The following is a 15,885-nucleotide window of genomic DNA, read 5'->3' on the forward strand; positions in this document are numbered from 1 at the left end:
AGACATCCCATGGGCATTGTTGTGGGTTTTCTTCTCTCATTCCTCACTCACTGCAGTAAAGATCACAGCCTCCCCATGAGGCCAGGGTGCCGCTGCTGCACTTCACAAGAATGAACCAGCTGCCTGCACACTGCATCCAGTCACACCGTCTGGGGTGTGGGAATCCTGAGAAACAGAGAGGGATCAGTAAAACAATGCAAGAATTACTTGTGTTCTGGAAAAAAAAAAAAAAAAAACGACTTTTCTTTCACTGAGACACTGAAGGAGATCACAACATGTATGAGTAAGGAAGGTTAAGAGGTTACAGAGTCACAGAATATAACTACTGTCATGTAATAGGGTGTTTATATAACTGTGCAGAAAGGGTGTAAGTCACCGAGATTATGCAGGAGATGGGCTGACACAATGTAACAGGTGTCTGGGACCTGACATCCAGATGCTGAGAAAGTTCTTACTTTTAGCTTAAAATATTACTGATAATAACATGTCCTGACAAAAAGATATGGAAAATTATCTACCACAGACTCATAGTACTTGTGAGTGTCTTTTGAAAATAGATTATTTTTTTCATGAATAAAAATATCTGTCACACAAAAGGAAATTTTGGGTGGAGTATCTGTCACAAAGATATCCAAGAGGTCAGACTACAGCATCAACATCAATTTTTTTCCAGCCTCAAAAGCCTGAAAGTTTAATGATTAGCTGTGGGGTATCCATGCTACTAAATTTTATGGAGAATTATCAGCAATGCACACTGGATGGCTTTGAAAGCACTAACGTGTTTATGCATGTAAAAGTTTGGCAATACTTTGGAATTTCTATTGCAGATAACAAGTATTGAGCAGCTCAGGAACATACTGAATAATACATGTCAGCATACCATCTGTATCAACTAAAGAAGCTGTTTCCTTTTTTTTTTTTTTTTTAATAATGCTGCATGTTTCCCCATATGTATGCATGTGTACAGCACTCAGCCAAGCAGTTGCATAGCTCTGTATATCCCCAGAGGATTCAGTAGTTGCTCCCCAAAGTTATTTTTAACACAAAGGAAGTAAAAGAATGATCCACAAAGACATATAGGCATTTGTGAAATAATTGGAGCTTTGCATTGGAAGCATTCATCTAACTCATAAAGTACTCCAACATCCTTGATATCTTCAGCCACTGACATGTGGATCCTATTCATATGAGTCCAACCTTCATGAACACTAAGCTGTTGCTGGGCAACATCTGCTAAACTATCTTAGTGTTCACTGTGGCTTCAAATAGGATGAATATAAATTAAAAGATCCAAGTACTACAAGCAAACCCACCATACTTCATAGAATCATAGAATACTTCAGATATCTAGAATTCAAAATAGCATACAGAGATGACCTTGACATGATAAACACAACTACGTAAATCAGACTTAAAGTAAAAATATTATGCAGGAACATTACTTGGAATTAGTCAGACAAAGTGTACTACTTGATTTACTGCATGCTGTGTTATTTTCCTGAATAATACAGAATGTTATAAATACAAAATGTAATTAAAGTGGAAACTGAGTAGGTAATTTACCTTCACTACAGTTTAATCTTTATCCTCAAATGTCATCTAGAAGGACAAGCTTTCAGTTTATCACTGGTGAAAAATCATAGAATCATAGAATAGTTAGGGTTGGAAAGGACCTCAAGATCATCTATACCTTGCTCTGCTTAAAAATGGTTAAGAATAAAAGGGCATAGGCTTGCAGCCTGAAGTAGAGAGAAACATTCTTTCCTATACAGTCATATCTCAGAAAAGTCTAAAAATACATGAATACTTTTATCAAGGAACTTGTCACTGGTTATTTGATAATTCTCAATTTAGGTTTCTAAATCTGTGGGTAGTATGTAAAATTATCATGGCCATGGCACAGATTTCACCGGGGAAGGAGAAAAATTAACCCAAATAAGAAACATAAAATATTGAAAAATTACCATTGGAAATGTATTAATTCATTTATTTATTTTTATTAATGTTTGCATCCTTTGCTTCCTGTTCAACTATCAGAGCCTTAGACAGCATTTTCATGGTTAGTTAACCTCATGTTGTTTTTCTTACTTTAGTGGAAGAGCCTCTACTAAAATCACGTTAAAAGTTCAGTGACACATACACTATTTCTCATTTTATTTCCAAGGTCTTTTTAAAATAGAGGACCAATGAGATCCATATGATTTAATATTTCTTTTGAACATATAGTATTTGATTTTTGTGAAATAGAGGTTCCAAGAGTGCTCATTTTAAAAATAGTGCTATAAAATATCCTTTCCCTAAACAGTCGGTGAACTGAAATACAGTTTTTTCTAGAAGAATTCTAATACTTATTTATCCAGGCTTCCATATGCTTTGGCTAAACATTTAGCTCACAATGTTTCCTTCATTATTCCTTGGCACTATAAGAGTGTCTATTTACATCTTGATCAATCATGATTATCAGTCATAAATCTCTCTTCCTTTTTTTCTTTCCCTTCAAAGCCTCAAAACAGACTTGACACCTTTGAACAAAAGCTAATAGATTTTCCAGCATAAAAAAAAAAAAAACCCAAAAAAAAAACAAAAAAAAAACCAAAAAAACATGACTGTGAAAGTCACGGAGTAAACCAGATTCAGTATTCATTTAGTGAGATTACTAACTTCCCAATAGCAACTAACTTCCCAAATAGTAAATCAGAGAAAAGAGAATCTCAGGAAATGTGAATTTTCTTTTTCTTTCAACAAGTGCAGAATTACAGCATGGTTGAGGTGGGAAGGGACCCTTGGAGGTTATCTTGTCCAAGTCCCTGCTCAAGCAGGGCCAGTTAGACCAAGTGGCCCAGGACCATGTCCAGTCAGGGTTTTGAGTATGTCCAAGGATGGAGACCCCACATTCTCTCTGGGAAACCTGTGCCAGTGCTCAGTCACCCTCACGGTAAAAAAGTGGGGGTTCAAGTTCCAACTGAAATGAATTCCAGTGATTTATGTTTTCTGATTGCCTATAAAATTAAAAGTTAACTAATTTTTGAGGAAAATCAAGGAAATAAATATGTTACCAGGGCAATTTCTGTTGGCCTTCTCTTTCTCTTCTATTTCTCTGTAAAATTAAAAAAAAAAAAAAAAAAAAAAAGAGAATTTAGATGCCTCGGCTTTGGAAGAAAACATAGATCTGGATTTATTTTGGTACTATTTTCCATGAAAGTTAATTTGCATTTTAACAAAAAAAAAAAATTTCTCAGTCGCAAGATAAGCATGACATTTATGAAAATTGTATTTTTATCTGGCCTGTCTTCATGCTGTTGCTACTGTTTAGAGATGTTTATAATCATCTCAAAGCTGATGGGTTTTGTTTTAGTCTTTGCTTCTGATCTCTCCCTGATAAGTTCAGTCTTTACTGCCTTAGAAATTAGCCAAATGAAGTGTGTGAACAATTTTTATTTCTTGTTCCACGATTAAGGAAAGGTTTTTGTTCTTTCTGACTCAATTTACCCATATTGTCCACTGCTTTGTCTGCATTACATGAGGTTTGTGTTTATAAACAGGTTAGATGATGTAATCAAAGTAAATACCGTTAAGTTCTCAACTGCAACAGTAACCAGTCTTTCAAAGAGATGTAAGTAGTATTGATCTGCAGTTTTTCTGTGCATTAGACTGGACTTCAGAGTCTCGCCTAGAAGTATTTCTGAACACATTTTTCAAATCCACTTCACAACCTAATACTTTTATCACATAATCTGGAAGAGAGAATGAATGTTGTGCACTAGAAGTTACCACAAAAAGCTGTACTTCCCATAAAATTATCAGAATCTTTATTTTTTTGCTTCAACTGATACAATTTTTCTTCACCTATGTCCCTGGCTTGGTCCTTTTGTACAAATCTAACTTTTACCATTTACAGAGTAATCACCTGCCTGAAAAATTCTCATCCTTCCTCAGAACCCTAAACTCATCTTACTTCAAACAGGCAAATATGTATCAGTTCAAGGTAAAGTTGCTTGACTATTCTGTTTTTAACAACTCAAAATGAAAGAAACTTTCATCTGTGTAACCAAAATCAACTTTTCTGCAGTTGCAGGTCAGTGAGATTGGCAAAAGAACATATAAATAGAACTCAGCATGCCCTGTAATGGGGTCTTGAAACCTTTTAGCAAGCAAAACAAGCCAAAACCATAACATAGGAGTGTATTCTAAGAATACTTATGTCAGGCACAAGGCAACTCCGTTTTGCATTTTTATTAAGCCATTTCAGAGACACTCCAATCAGTTCTTTCATGAAGACAATGCAGTGTAGTTTTCTTGCATCTGAATTGCTTGGAGTACGTTAAAGCTTCCAGGGAAATCAGTAAGAAAGAACATTTTGTGCATGATATTCAGCCATAATCCGTTTGGGTCATGCTCATTTCCAGCTTTCAGTATGACTGCAAATGGTGGTGAAAAAAGTGTAAATTAGCATCTTTAATAAACTTCTATTTATAGCAGTCAATGATAAAATGTGAACCAAAAAAAGGAAAATTTCACAAACTCAAATTGTTCTGTTGGAAAGAAAAAGGAACGAAAATTTCAAAATACAAAGAGCTTTAGCTTACTTTTAGAGGTTACACAGGAAGATTGTGATAGCTTATTTATTTGCAGGATAGTTGTTAGTGAAGGGTCCAAAGAGAAATAAGCATAGCCCATTCTTGTAGGGCTGCTGAGTCATTGGAGAAAAGATCTGTGACCAAAATGTCAATCTTTTAATCAACAAAAATGCAAAGAATGAGAGAAAGATATGCAAAATATTGGCAGTGATTGAAAAATCTTCTTATACCTCTCTTCTGGAACTTAGATAATAAACTGGCTGATATCTTATAGGATTAAGTTTCTCTTTGTTCCTTTTATATTGTGTGAAGATCAATTCATACCAGGTGTTCCCAAGAAAATGGCAAGTGGTGCTAATCTTTTACTGATTACCCTAGAGAACTTTAACAAATTATCCAGTTCTATGAAGCTCTGAAACATACGGTTTTTGACATGATTTTCAGTTTCCTTCTCTTATTTAGCTTCCCGATAAGAATCACAAAAAAATTAAGATGATGGAATTTCCAACGCAAATCAAAACACAGATGAAGAGTTACAAGTAACAGTATTACAAAGATGGCATTGTTCAGTTTGTGCATATTCCCAGCATTCTATTATTCATTTTCTACATGACTCTGCATTAAATTTATTTTTTATCAGAGAAGCAGGCTAAATCAGTCATTATCAAAAGGTAACAAAATAAATTAGTTCCTCCTTGTTAAAAGTAACAGATTAATTCATTCTAAACAGATCTGAATTTTAAAGACTGCCTGTTCTTTTTATACAGTTCATATTGTGATAGATGAAACAAAAGAGAAATCATTTGATGTATAAGAATGCAGAGCTTTCTGATAGCAATTTAGTGCTTTTTCAGTTCAAACTATTTTCTATTTTCATTGAAGTTGCCATAAAAAGCAATAACAAAACCCTGCATGGCTTTGTGTCATTCTTTTTTGTTCTTGAAATGTAAAAATGTCTTTCTCTTAGCCTGTAGATTAGTGCTTTTTATTCATTTAATATTATAACTAATTTACGCTCTCATTGATCATGAGGATACACAAGAGAATAATCCAAATTTCAAGTTTCAGTATAAATAAGTAAAAACATAAAACAGCAAATCTTTGTGAAGTGTTTGGGCGGGGAAAATCAATGGTAAAGAAACATATGTTGTGTCATGGTTTAAACCGAGCCACACAGCTCGTTCACTCACTCCCGCCACCTTTCTCCCTCTTTCTTCCCCTCCCTGCCTCCCCGCTCCTGGAGGGATGGGAGAAGAGTCGAGAGAATATAACTCCACAGTTTGAGATACTAACAGCCCAGTAACTAAGGGATAACACAAATCACTACTGCTACCACCAATTATAATAATGATAAGAGAATATAACAAGGGAAGAGAATACGATACCACTGCCGAATGAGTTCAAGCCTCCAGAAGAGAGCCGGTGCCCATCCGGCTAACTCACCGCTACCTCCCTGGGCATGATGTGCTGTGGTATGGAATACCTCTTTGGATAGCTTGGGTCAGGTGTCCTGCCTCTGTTTCCTCCCAGCCTCCCCTCGTCCCTGGCAGAGCATGAGACTCACAAAGTCCTTAGTCAGGGTAAACATTACTTAGCAACAACTAAAACCAATCAGTGTTATCAGCTCTGTTCCCAGGCTGAAAGTCAAAACACAGCGCTACACCAGCTACTAAGCTACTGCTAAACCCAGGACAGTATCCACCTCTGATTCCATACCATTCACATCATGCTCAGATCCCACATTTTTAATATACCATCTCTCTTACATATATATGCATCCACATACACACACAGACAGAGAGAAAGAAATCATTTCTTAGTGCATGGACCAATCCCTATAATGCTGTCGAGTTCATTCAGTCCATGATGTTAGGTTCCATCCCTTGTCAGCTTGATGGCATCAGGGTACACTGTGCACCGGTATCTACTAGAGCCTTATACTTCTGTGGGAATGATGTGCCAGGCCATGTGATCCACACAGTTCAGTAAATCCGACTGTCCCCTACCTCCACCTGCTGGAGACAGGGCCCTTCTAATAGTCATCACAACACTGAACACTTAAGTCATGCTGAAAGGGATTATTCTTCGTTATCACAGGAGCTGGAGTAAAATCAGCTCTTCCACTCCATCTGGGAACCTGCTCACCAGGGACTGAAGCCGCAGCTCTCATGGGATGATCAGTTTTGTCCCTTGCTTATGTCTTCAATTCACTCACCTGTTCCTCCAAAGCTGAAGTAGGTTTTCCATCCCACTTTGTCATATCTTCTCCGTGATCCCGCGGGTAAAACCATAGGGTGGCCTGTGACATATACCTCCTGTATCTTCTCTCTTGAAGAATAGGACGCCTTTTGTTAATAGCTGAGACGTGTGTTGGTACACGTGAGGAGCTGGATAAATCAGACAGATCGTCCCGCAATTATTTGAGATCCTGGGACAGTTTTTCCACAGCTGAGATGATGGAAGGGGTGAGGTTGTCTTTGAACTCTCAGAGTTTATGAATCATTTCATCCACTGTTAGTGGTACTGTGTAATTACAGGTTACTGTTGCCAATGAATGGGCATACAATGATGGTGCATTCCGTGTTAGTTTTTGCCATGTGGGTCGTGTACATTCGACCTCATCTGGGTCTGTGTGTATATCCCCGTTATTCGACTTGATGTGATAGATAATCTCTATGATGGCTGATTCCATCAGAGACTGGAAGCCTTTGTCTAAAGTAGTCCACTTGGCCGAACGACTCATAACATCGTCCTTGTATGGAAACCTTTCTTTCACAGCTGCCAAGAGCCGCCTGCAAAGACTGAGGGACTTTTTCTCTCTTGCAATTGCTTTGTCGATTCCCCCTTCTCTAGCAAGTGATCCCAGCTGCTTGTCTTCACTACCTTCTAGTTCGTGACCATCGGCCCCATTGTCCCAGCATCAGAGCAACCAGGGGTTGAGATAAGAACAGCCCAGTAACTAAGGGATAACACAAATCACTACTGCTACCACCAATGATAATATTGATAAGAGAATATAACAAGGGAAGAGAATACGATACCACCACCGAACGAGTTCAAGCCTCCAGAAGAGAGCCCGTGCCCTTCTGGGTAACTCACCGTTACCTCCCTGAGCATGATGTGCTGTGGTATGGAATACCTCTTTGGATAGCTTGGGTCAGGTGTCCTGCCTCTGTTTCCTCCCAGCCTCCCCTCGTCCCTGGCAGAGCATGAGACTCACAAAGTCCTTAGTCAGGGTAAACATTACTTAGCAACAACTAAAATCACCGGTGTTATCAGCTCTGTTCCCAGGCTGAAAGTCAAAACACAGCGCTGCACCAGCTACTAAGAAGGAGAAAAACTGCTACTGCTGCACCCAGGACATGTTGAAGGAAGGTTTTGCCTGTAACACCTCTTTTGTGCCTGCTACAGAAATAAGACTGAAAGGTGCTTTTGTAGTTTGCAACTCTTCCTGAACTCCTGAGTTAATAAAACTACAGTCTCTATCATAGTAGCCAGTTTGGGGGTCATGAGAAAGGATGATAACAGTGTTTCCATTTGTTGTAGGATGCTTAGACACTCTGTAATCTCCTAAAACACAGTGAGATACTGCTGTTTATGCATAGGATCACCATGTTCTCCATAGCCCTACAAGTCCAGATCTATGAAATCTTGCAAAGGAAAGAGAGGGTGCGCCAATTCCTGACAGAGTAACAGCCTCCAGCATTATCCTATTCAGAAAGAAGAGAGGTTTGCTTGTATATGGCCATCTTTGAGGAGATAAATGTGTGGTCTGAAATTCCTGCTCTCCCAGACAAAAGAAATAGATTCAGCCTGCCTCTTTGAACTAATCTATTCTATCAAAATGCTGAACCTTATATAATAACTCCTTTGTGGGGGTTTGTCCTACGGCAAATGTACTTTCAGCATCAGGAAATGAGGATGATGCTTTCTGAGTCATTCTCCCAGCTGGATCATGTCTGGATCATGTTGTCAATAGTAATTTTAAAATGCTCCCCTCCCTGCTCCTACATCACTACCAGTAGCAGATTGAGACGTGAGCATTCAAACAAAAATGCCAACAACAGATAACTAGCTGGTTTGGCCTTGTATATTCTTCTGCCTTCACTTCCAAAGCAGACAAGAAACATAACTGCTAAGTGACTCATTATTTCTTTTCTTTTTTTTCTCTCTCTTTTGTACAAAGCAAAACAATGATTTGAAAACAAGCACTTGAAAGCAAGCAAGATCACAGTTTATCTCTGTGTTAAGAAAAAAAAAACAAACAACCCTGAAAACAAAGAAAAGAAAAATAAATAATGCCCACCATGAGATTGTCCTCCTGGGATAGCTCTGTAGTATGCTGTAACACTGAGGCTTGACAGAAGTTCAGGGCTGTCACTGCTGAGTGATGCTGTTAGTTCATAAAACCTCCTTAGACCTGTGACAGGAAGTTCAAATCCCTTTATAACACTATTGCTGCCAGGAGGGAGCTGCAGTTTATTTTTAATGGTAGTTCTGAGGCACAGAGTAGACACAAAACCGGAGCACTGTGAATTGATCACCACAGATGCATCACATAGCTCTGTTAGCCAACACAGAGGGTGTCATTTGAAAGAGTTTGCAGAATTCAAATCTCGAACAAGGGTAAATACAAGAGATGTGACAGGTCCATGTACTTGACATGAAGGCTCTGTTCCTCACACATGCTATTTCAACATAGGCAGATCTTGCTGTGATGCCAGCAACTACATTCACCTACACTTCCTTTCCCATCCTCCTCACTGAAGCTTAGGGAGGCATCTGAGCCAAGAGTACCACTGGCCTCCAAAACCTGGTGCCTGAAACTCCAGAATCCTCTTTTTACCATGGCTTTGGGTCTGTATGGTATTAAACTCAGAGGAGGTGGCCCATGGCACAAAGAGAGGACGTGTTGATGACAAACATCACAGTATTTGATCCTACATGCCTGGAAGACCTGAAGAGTTTGTTTCTAATTCTCTGCTATGAGGATGTGAAATAAATGGCTTGGCTGCTTGAACTCTTTCCTGAGCAGCCTCCTTGAAGCAGAGCTGCTCACTGTAATGGATATAGGTATCAAAAATCTGTGCCAAATAAATGGAATTAATCCATTGAGCTAAAGGAAGGGATGCTCTTCATGAAAAATGTTGTAGCAAAATATGATTGCCCCTTGTCTTCATATGCTGAATATTCACAAAACAGATTATAAAAAAGTCACAGAATAACATAACTATTCCTTATCTCAAATAATTAATCTTCTGAAACAGCTGCATAATTACTCTAACATCCAACATAAATTGATACAGAAGGGGTAAAAGAAAAAAATAATAAAGACTACCATTTCTTAGTCACAATGAAATTATTTCTTGAACTCTGTACATAAACAGTAAACAGAAGTGTAGCCATGAAGGCCCAGCCAGGAATTATGCACAGAAATCTGAGAAGAACCTTCACTGGTGCCCCTACTCCTCTATGGTAAAATGCTCCTTACAGGCTGTTCTTGTTCCTTTACCACTGTTTTATTTCCAATTTTTTTCTGGATCTGACTACATAATTCAAATACATTTTCAGCTAAAAGAAATACAGGGAGAAAGGTTCGGTTTCAGTACCCATGAGGCATACCTCCATTTTATAAATCCCAGTGGATGTAATACTCTTGATGAATTATGCATCATACCAGACTTCTCTATGATTTAATAACTATTGTTCATTGCATATATTGCACTTTAGATTTCAGTCAAATGTTAAATAAAGGATAGGGTGTCTAATTCTGATTCAGTTCCTCACATGCCCTTGAATGAGTTTATCTTGTAGACTCAGTTACCTTCTTTATCCTTGAGGGTAAAATTATCAAAGAAACAACTAACTTCATACACAGACAGAGCCAGTCATGAGTATTCTGTTTGAAGAAAAGTCTTATTGTTACATGATCTTTTATTTAGCTCTTCATTACTTAGAAACATTTACCACCTTAATTCTGGCTGCTTAGTTTCCAGGGTATTTCAGGTGATTGTGACTTTGAAACACATGATAAGACGTACTAGGCTGTCTGTTGACAAATATGATTCAGTGAATAAACAAGTCTGAAATAGGAAGAATCAGTGCTGGTGAAAATTAAAATGAAAGAGTACTCTGTTTCCCAAGATGAAAACACTTTACATGTCACAACTAGTGAAGCTTATTTACACTCATACACACACTTGTACACAAATATTTTAGACAGGGAGTGTCAAATTACAGTTCACAGATGATTGCTGTAATTGATTTGACTGTAATCTTTTAGGTCTGATTTATTCACCTGCTACCCCACACCTTGATCAATAAATACTACAGAGTGTGGTTCCTCAGCATAGACAAGCCTGCTGTGCTTTGAAGCCTTGACCATGTTTATGCGTAAATGTATACGATCTCAGTGTACAAGGACACATTTCATCCTCCCACATACAAAATTCTTTGACCCTTTCTGTTCCTTTTAGCATCAACATATTTGCATCATCTTCAGTACAGGAAGAATTTTTCTTCCCAGGAGATTTCACACTAAAGAAGGAAAGCAGAGTACTAGCTTGTTTGAAGAAAACATGGGTTACTCAATCAAATAATAATATAATAATGAAAAAAAGAGCATCTGTGTTTACTGCTGCAGTATGTACAGGCTTCCAAAAAATTCTGTCTGCTTGTGATATTAGCAAGGCAAACATTGCTTAGACTGTTTCATAATATATACATCTATACTCTGGGTTTCAAAAGCACGCAACTGAGGGCACACACTTAAATACTGTGCTAGTGTTCCATGCTGTGCTGCCTATCTGTTGGGTATGTTGGTCTAGCTGCTTTAAGATTACCACAGAAATACGTACAAATAAACAAGGGAATAAAACAGATTTTATCCATTCAGGTGAAAAGTTCATGTATACTGCTGCTTCACTGAAAAACTAAGAGCATAACTTCCAGTCATTCATGTGAAGTAAAGTAAATAGAAGGTAACATTGGCATTAGGGACCTGCTATCTTGAATCCACATGAACGTACTGCTCCAGCTGAAAGTTTAAATTTGGTCCTTTCTGTTTCAAGAGGGATCAGATCACAGCCTGAATGCTAAGACAGAGCTCATTTAGCAGAAAACAAATGAGATCTGGACAGCCAGTTCCATAATTACCCAGTAACTGCCAGCTCCTGTTTCCTGTTGTTAAGGTAAAAACAAAGATCCTGACTTGCCCTTCCTTATTTGTAAGCTTCCATATGTAGTATGAGTGTGTAAGCTGAGTCCCTACAGCTTACTTACTAACTTCAATTTTAAGTTTGTTAAATACAGAAAATTGGGTATTAGCTACAAAAATCTAAATGCAGAATGCAAAACATACCTTATAAGGCCTGTGAAGTCCAGCAGTTTGCTTTTCTGTATTGATCAACATGCCACAAATTGGCTTTGTATTTTCCCAGAGCTGACCAAGGGTTTTCTTCAATTTTGCCCTAATTTCAAAAACAAATCAAGATTTCTCCAGTAGTGTCCCAAGGGTTTTTCTTGTATGGCCATAGATAACATTTTTTCTGAGCTAATTACACCGTTAAGAAAGTGTTTTGAATATTTTCTACAGCTAAGCAAACTCACTGGCATGTTACAATTTTTAAATGGAACTGTAACTCCATTGAGACAGCAAAGCTTTTCCCTACTGAGCTCAGTAGGCACAAGATGGCAAGAAACTATAGAATCACTTCAGTGTAGATAATGTAAGGTTGTGCATCTTGGGAGATGTCATCCACACCCAGAATAAAGAATTCACAACTGGTGGCTGCAACTGAGAAAGGAGAGCTTTGAGGCAGACTGCTGCACTAGAGGAACTACTGCTTTCATCCAGCAGGGCATTCCTTAGAAGAAGTCTTCCTGAAACAAGGAAAAGTGCTTCCATGCAAAACTTTAAATGCCATTCCTTTCCAATTATCTTCTAAAATATTTTTAATGAGTTGATGTCTGAACTAACACAATTTTCCCCTACAGAACACTAAAACAGTCATTTACAAGGAGACTAGGAAGGTAGGTTTGAGCATAAGTGCAGACCTAGCATTTCATAGAAAAGACTAATGGATATATGCCACCAGAACTGCCTATTGTCATCATTAGATATCTTTTCATATGATTTTACAAAACAGCACCAGCTTAAACATTACTATCTTTTCACTAGCACAGGATTACATCAGATTTAACGTTAACATAGACAGCTGCAGTGTGTCACAATAAATCTGGAAGTGGGACACAAAATAGATGACATTTCAAAATGTGACCTTACTAAAGAGTATTAAATATCATTTTACATGTGAAGAACGTGCACATATTTTGTCTGTGTAGATATGTTCTAAAATTATGAAGCCAAAAGTGGAATAAACAAATTAATCAGGAAAAACTTCCTTTGCTTCTGTTCTGCAAAGATGTTGGGATTACTCCAAATAGTCCCTCTTTCAGAGAATTCAGCTTTATACACTTCAAGAGCAGGAATTTATTAATTCTTTCTTTTAAGATGAAAGCATTCCGTGTGTGCTAAGAGAAATTTTTTATTTTAGATAAAACCATCTCATTCAAATTGACAATAGAGATAAAAAATATGAGCTAAAAATCTTTCTTCTGCAATGTTCATCTTTCACAAGAGTCCTGCAGATCTTACATCACGGAAGGATAACTTGGTTATGATGTTGCTCAAAGGACAAATGGCCTTTGATGGCTTGGAATTTGGAATGGAAGCAATAGGTAAGGCAGAACTTCCCAGTGTGAGATTCTGTTACTGGAAGTGACAAAGTATGAATGCTGAAACAAGTTGTCATTACTATAAAATGCTCTGAAGCACCATTTTGCTCTGTAACATACTAAGGTGTTCTATCTTTTACAATAGATTTTAACTATTATCCTCTTAATCTTCTTAAATTAGGCAGAGATTCTTTTAAAACCTCATTGTATGCATTTGTCAGTGAATTAAGTATTCAGTGAATTAACTATTCCTTTGAATAAGGCTGTATGAAAATGAAAGTAATGAATTCAATTTTTTCAGCAATCAGATACAAGATGAAAGTCGCTGGTGTGTTCCAAAGAGTGAATCATTAATCATTTTTACCAAACATAGTTTTGGAACACACCCTTTGGAATTTATTTTATGCAGCCCATTTATTTGATTGCATCTGCCATAATTAATTACTCAAGAAATTAGAACCATTTAATAGGTTTAGAATGTGTATGTATGTAGCACAAATAGTTCTTTTGAATCCTTTATTACACGGACTTTCAAGCCCAGGATTGAAGTCTTTTCCCTCATTCAGTGTCTGGAACAGATCCGGAACAGATCCAGTTGGCAAAACTTGTTCTCTATAAGAAAAGAAATGTATTTCTCTGATATTTACGTGTGTTCAAAAAAGGGACATATGAGAATAAGCAGCACCAAAGTAACTGCTTAAAATAGATGAAACCAGTGTTTCACACATACTCCTGTTTGGAGGAGGGAGTACATTTGAAAAAGTGTCTTTGACCTGCAAACTCAAGTCTCAGGCATCTCGCTGCTATTAATACCAGAGAAATCAGAAGGCACATCACCACATAATTTTTGTGGAAATTTGAAGTAGTATTTCCTGTTGGGTACTAGTCTTTATAATCTACTTTGAAGACTTATTCTTACATATTATTGAAAAGCCATCTGGGATTGGGGTGCTTTTTTAGTTTACTCATTATCTCCCTTCTTGACTTACTATTGATTTTGGCTGTCCTTTTATTTTGCTAGAAGGCATCTTGGACTGTAGCCTCATGAAACAAAAATATTTTAATTATTTCCTTTTTCTTTTTCCCTATTGTGAATCCTTCAAGAATTATTGGCCACCCCCAAAGTGTGTTGGTGCTGTCTGGTTTTTTTTTCACAGTCGTATAGTGTCCTTCTTCATTCCTCTTTCTGTTGAAACTTTAGTCCCAAAGCTATAAACCACAGGTCTTTACAAGTCAACTCCGAAGTTTCTTTTCAAAAAGAAATTAGTTACTTTTTTGCTTCTGAAGATGAAAGTTTAAAACCCGTTCTGTCATAATTTCAGGTTTTTGAATTAAAACCAAAATAGAAGTGATTCCTTGACAAAGCTCAAGAAACAAACTCTGTTGAATGCCTTTCAGTAATACAGAAATATACTGCTGATCTCATGAAGAATAGAGAAACCCATTACAAAAGGTAAAAAAGCTTTTCATTTCCTTTTCAGTTTCAGCAGACAGTTTTACATTTGAACACTGTCAATCACTTTTCATTTTGCTAAAATAATTGATAAACGTGCTCTTCTTATTCTTTCAATTGTATGAGACCATTCTCTCTTTCTTGCTTCCAACCCCATATTTTATATGATTCAGTGAAAAGTTCATTAGAACCATATTTCAAACATCAAGAGTGATTTTTTGGAAGAGGTGATCTTACCTCTGTGTGTATGTGTTTTTACTGTTTTGAAGACTGTACTTCTGAAAAGAAGACAAGAAATCTTCTTGCACTGGAAAACATGCTATATTTCAAGTGACATGCTTTCTTATCAGTAAGTTGCCTCTTCTTTGATGGAAAATAGGACCTGTATTGCATAGAAGATTCAAAGTATATTAACTTTAATTCCTGTTCCTTGAAAAAATTGTGCATCAAGTATAATTTGGTCTTGTTTGTAATGACAGAAAGAGAGTTGTATTCCCCCCAAAAAAAATATAGAAATCTCATTCCTTATTAAAGTGCTTGAGCTCAGGTAAATAATCAATGAATAGAATATTCAAGAAGAACTACAATAAAGAACCAGTCAAATAATGCATTGCAAATAAACAAATGAAAATATCTGTACTAGGTAAATGATCCATTATCTCTTGTTGCATTATTTGAGCAGCTCCAATATGAAAAATTATGAACACTTACTTTCTACAAATTTTCTTTCTAAATAAGGTGAAATAAGCACACTCCAAAGTAGGCTGAGCAGAAACTCTTGTCTAAGAACAAAAGCACACAACAGATTCAAGAACATGAAATAACATGAGGATAGTTGGTGTAGTGGTATATGTGAATGCTCTTTGACCATGGTGAGTCTTATAGGAAGGAACTTGCATATGATTTAAAAGAAAAAATTCAAACAAGCAGTTCTAAACTTAAATTCCATTTTATCATCCCAGTGAAGTTACACTGTCTGTTTGGAACAACAGGAGAAAGTTAAATCATGAGTTTCGGTACCACAATGGTTTAATAGGAGAACCTATTTCTTGTTTTCTGGCACTCATGAATGTTCAAGGATTTTTCTTATAGGTAGGGCTGTAAAGATGACTTACTTAA

The 15,885-nt window shown here is 37.1% G+C and overlaps 1 protein-coding gene across 4 annotated transcripts in view; it reads right to left on the minus strand.

The window, feature by feature from the left end:
• MC4R (melanocortin 4 receptor) overlaps positions 1 to 15,885 on the minus strand; it is an 85,724-nt gene that overhangs the window by 21,742 nt on the left and 48,097 nt on the right. For 2 of the 4 annotated variants that reach the window (XM_065667545.1, XM_065667543.1), the window contains exons 1-2: positions 6,793 to 6,847; positions 3,057 to 3,097 (exon numbers count right to left, since the gene is read on the minus strand). The exons of the other annotated variants lie outside the window; for them this stretch is intronic. In XM_065667545.1, coding sequence (XP_065523617.1) covers positions 3,057 to 3,097; positions 6,793 to 6,824 — 73 coding nt within the window. In that variant the 5' untranslated portion in view covers positions 6,825 to 6,847. Of the gene's footprint in view, positions 1 to 3,056; positions 3,098 to 6,792; positions 6,848 to 15,885 lie in introns of those variants that run through there. 4 annotated transcript variants of the gene reach the window in all.

Source organism: Lathamus discolor, chromosome 2, assembly GCF_037157495.1.
Source record: "Lathamus discolor isolate bLatDis1 chromosome 2, bLatDis1.hap1, whole genome shotgun sequence".
Classification (NCBI taxonomy): Eukaryota; Metazoa; Chordata; class Aves; order Psittaciformes; family Psittacidae; genus Lathamus; species Lathamus discolor.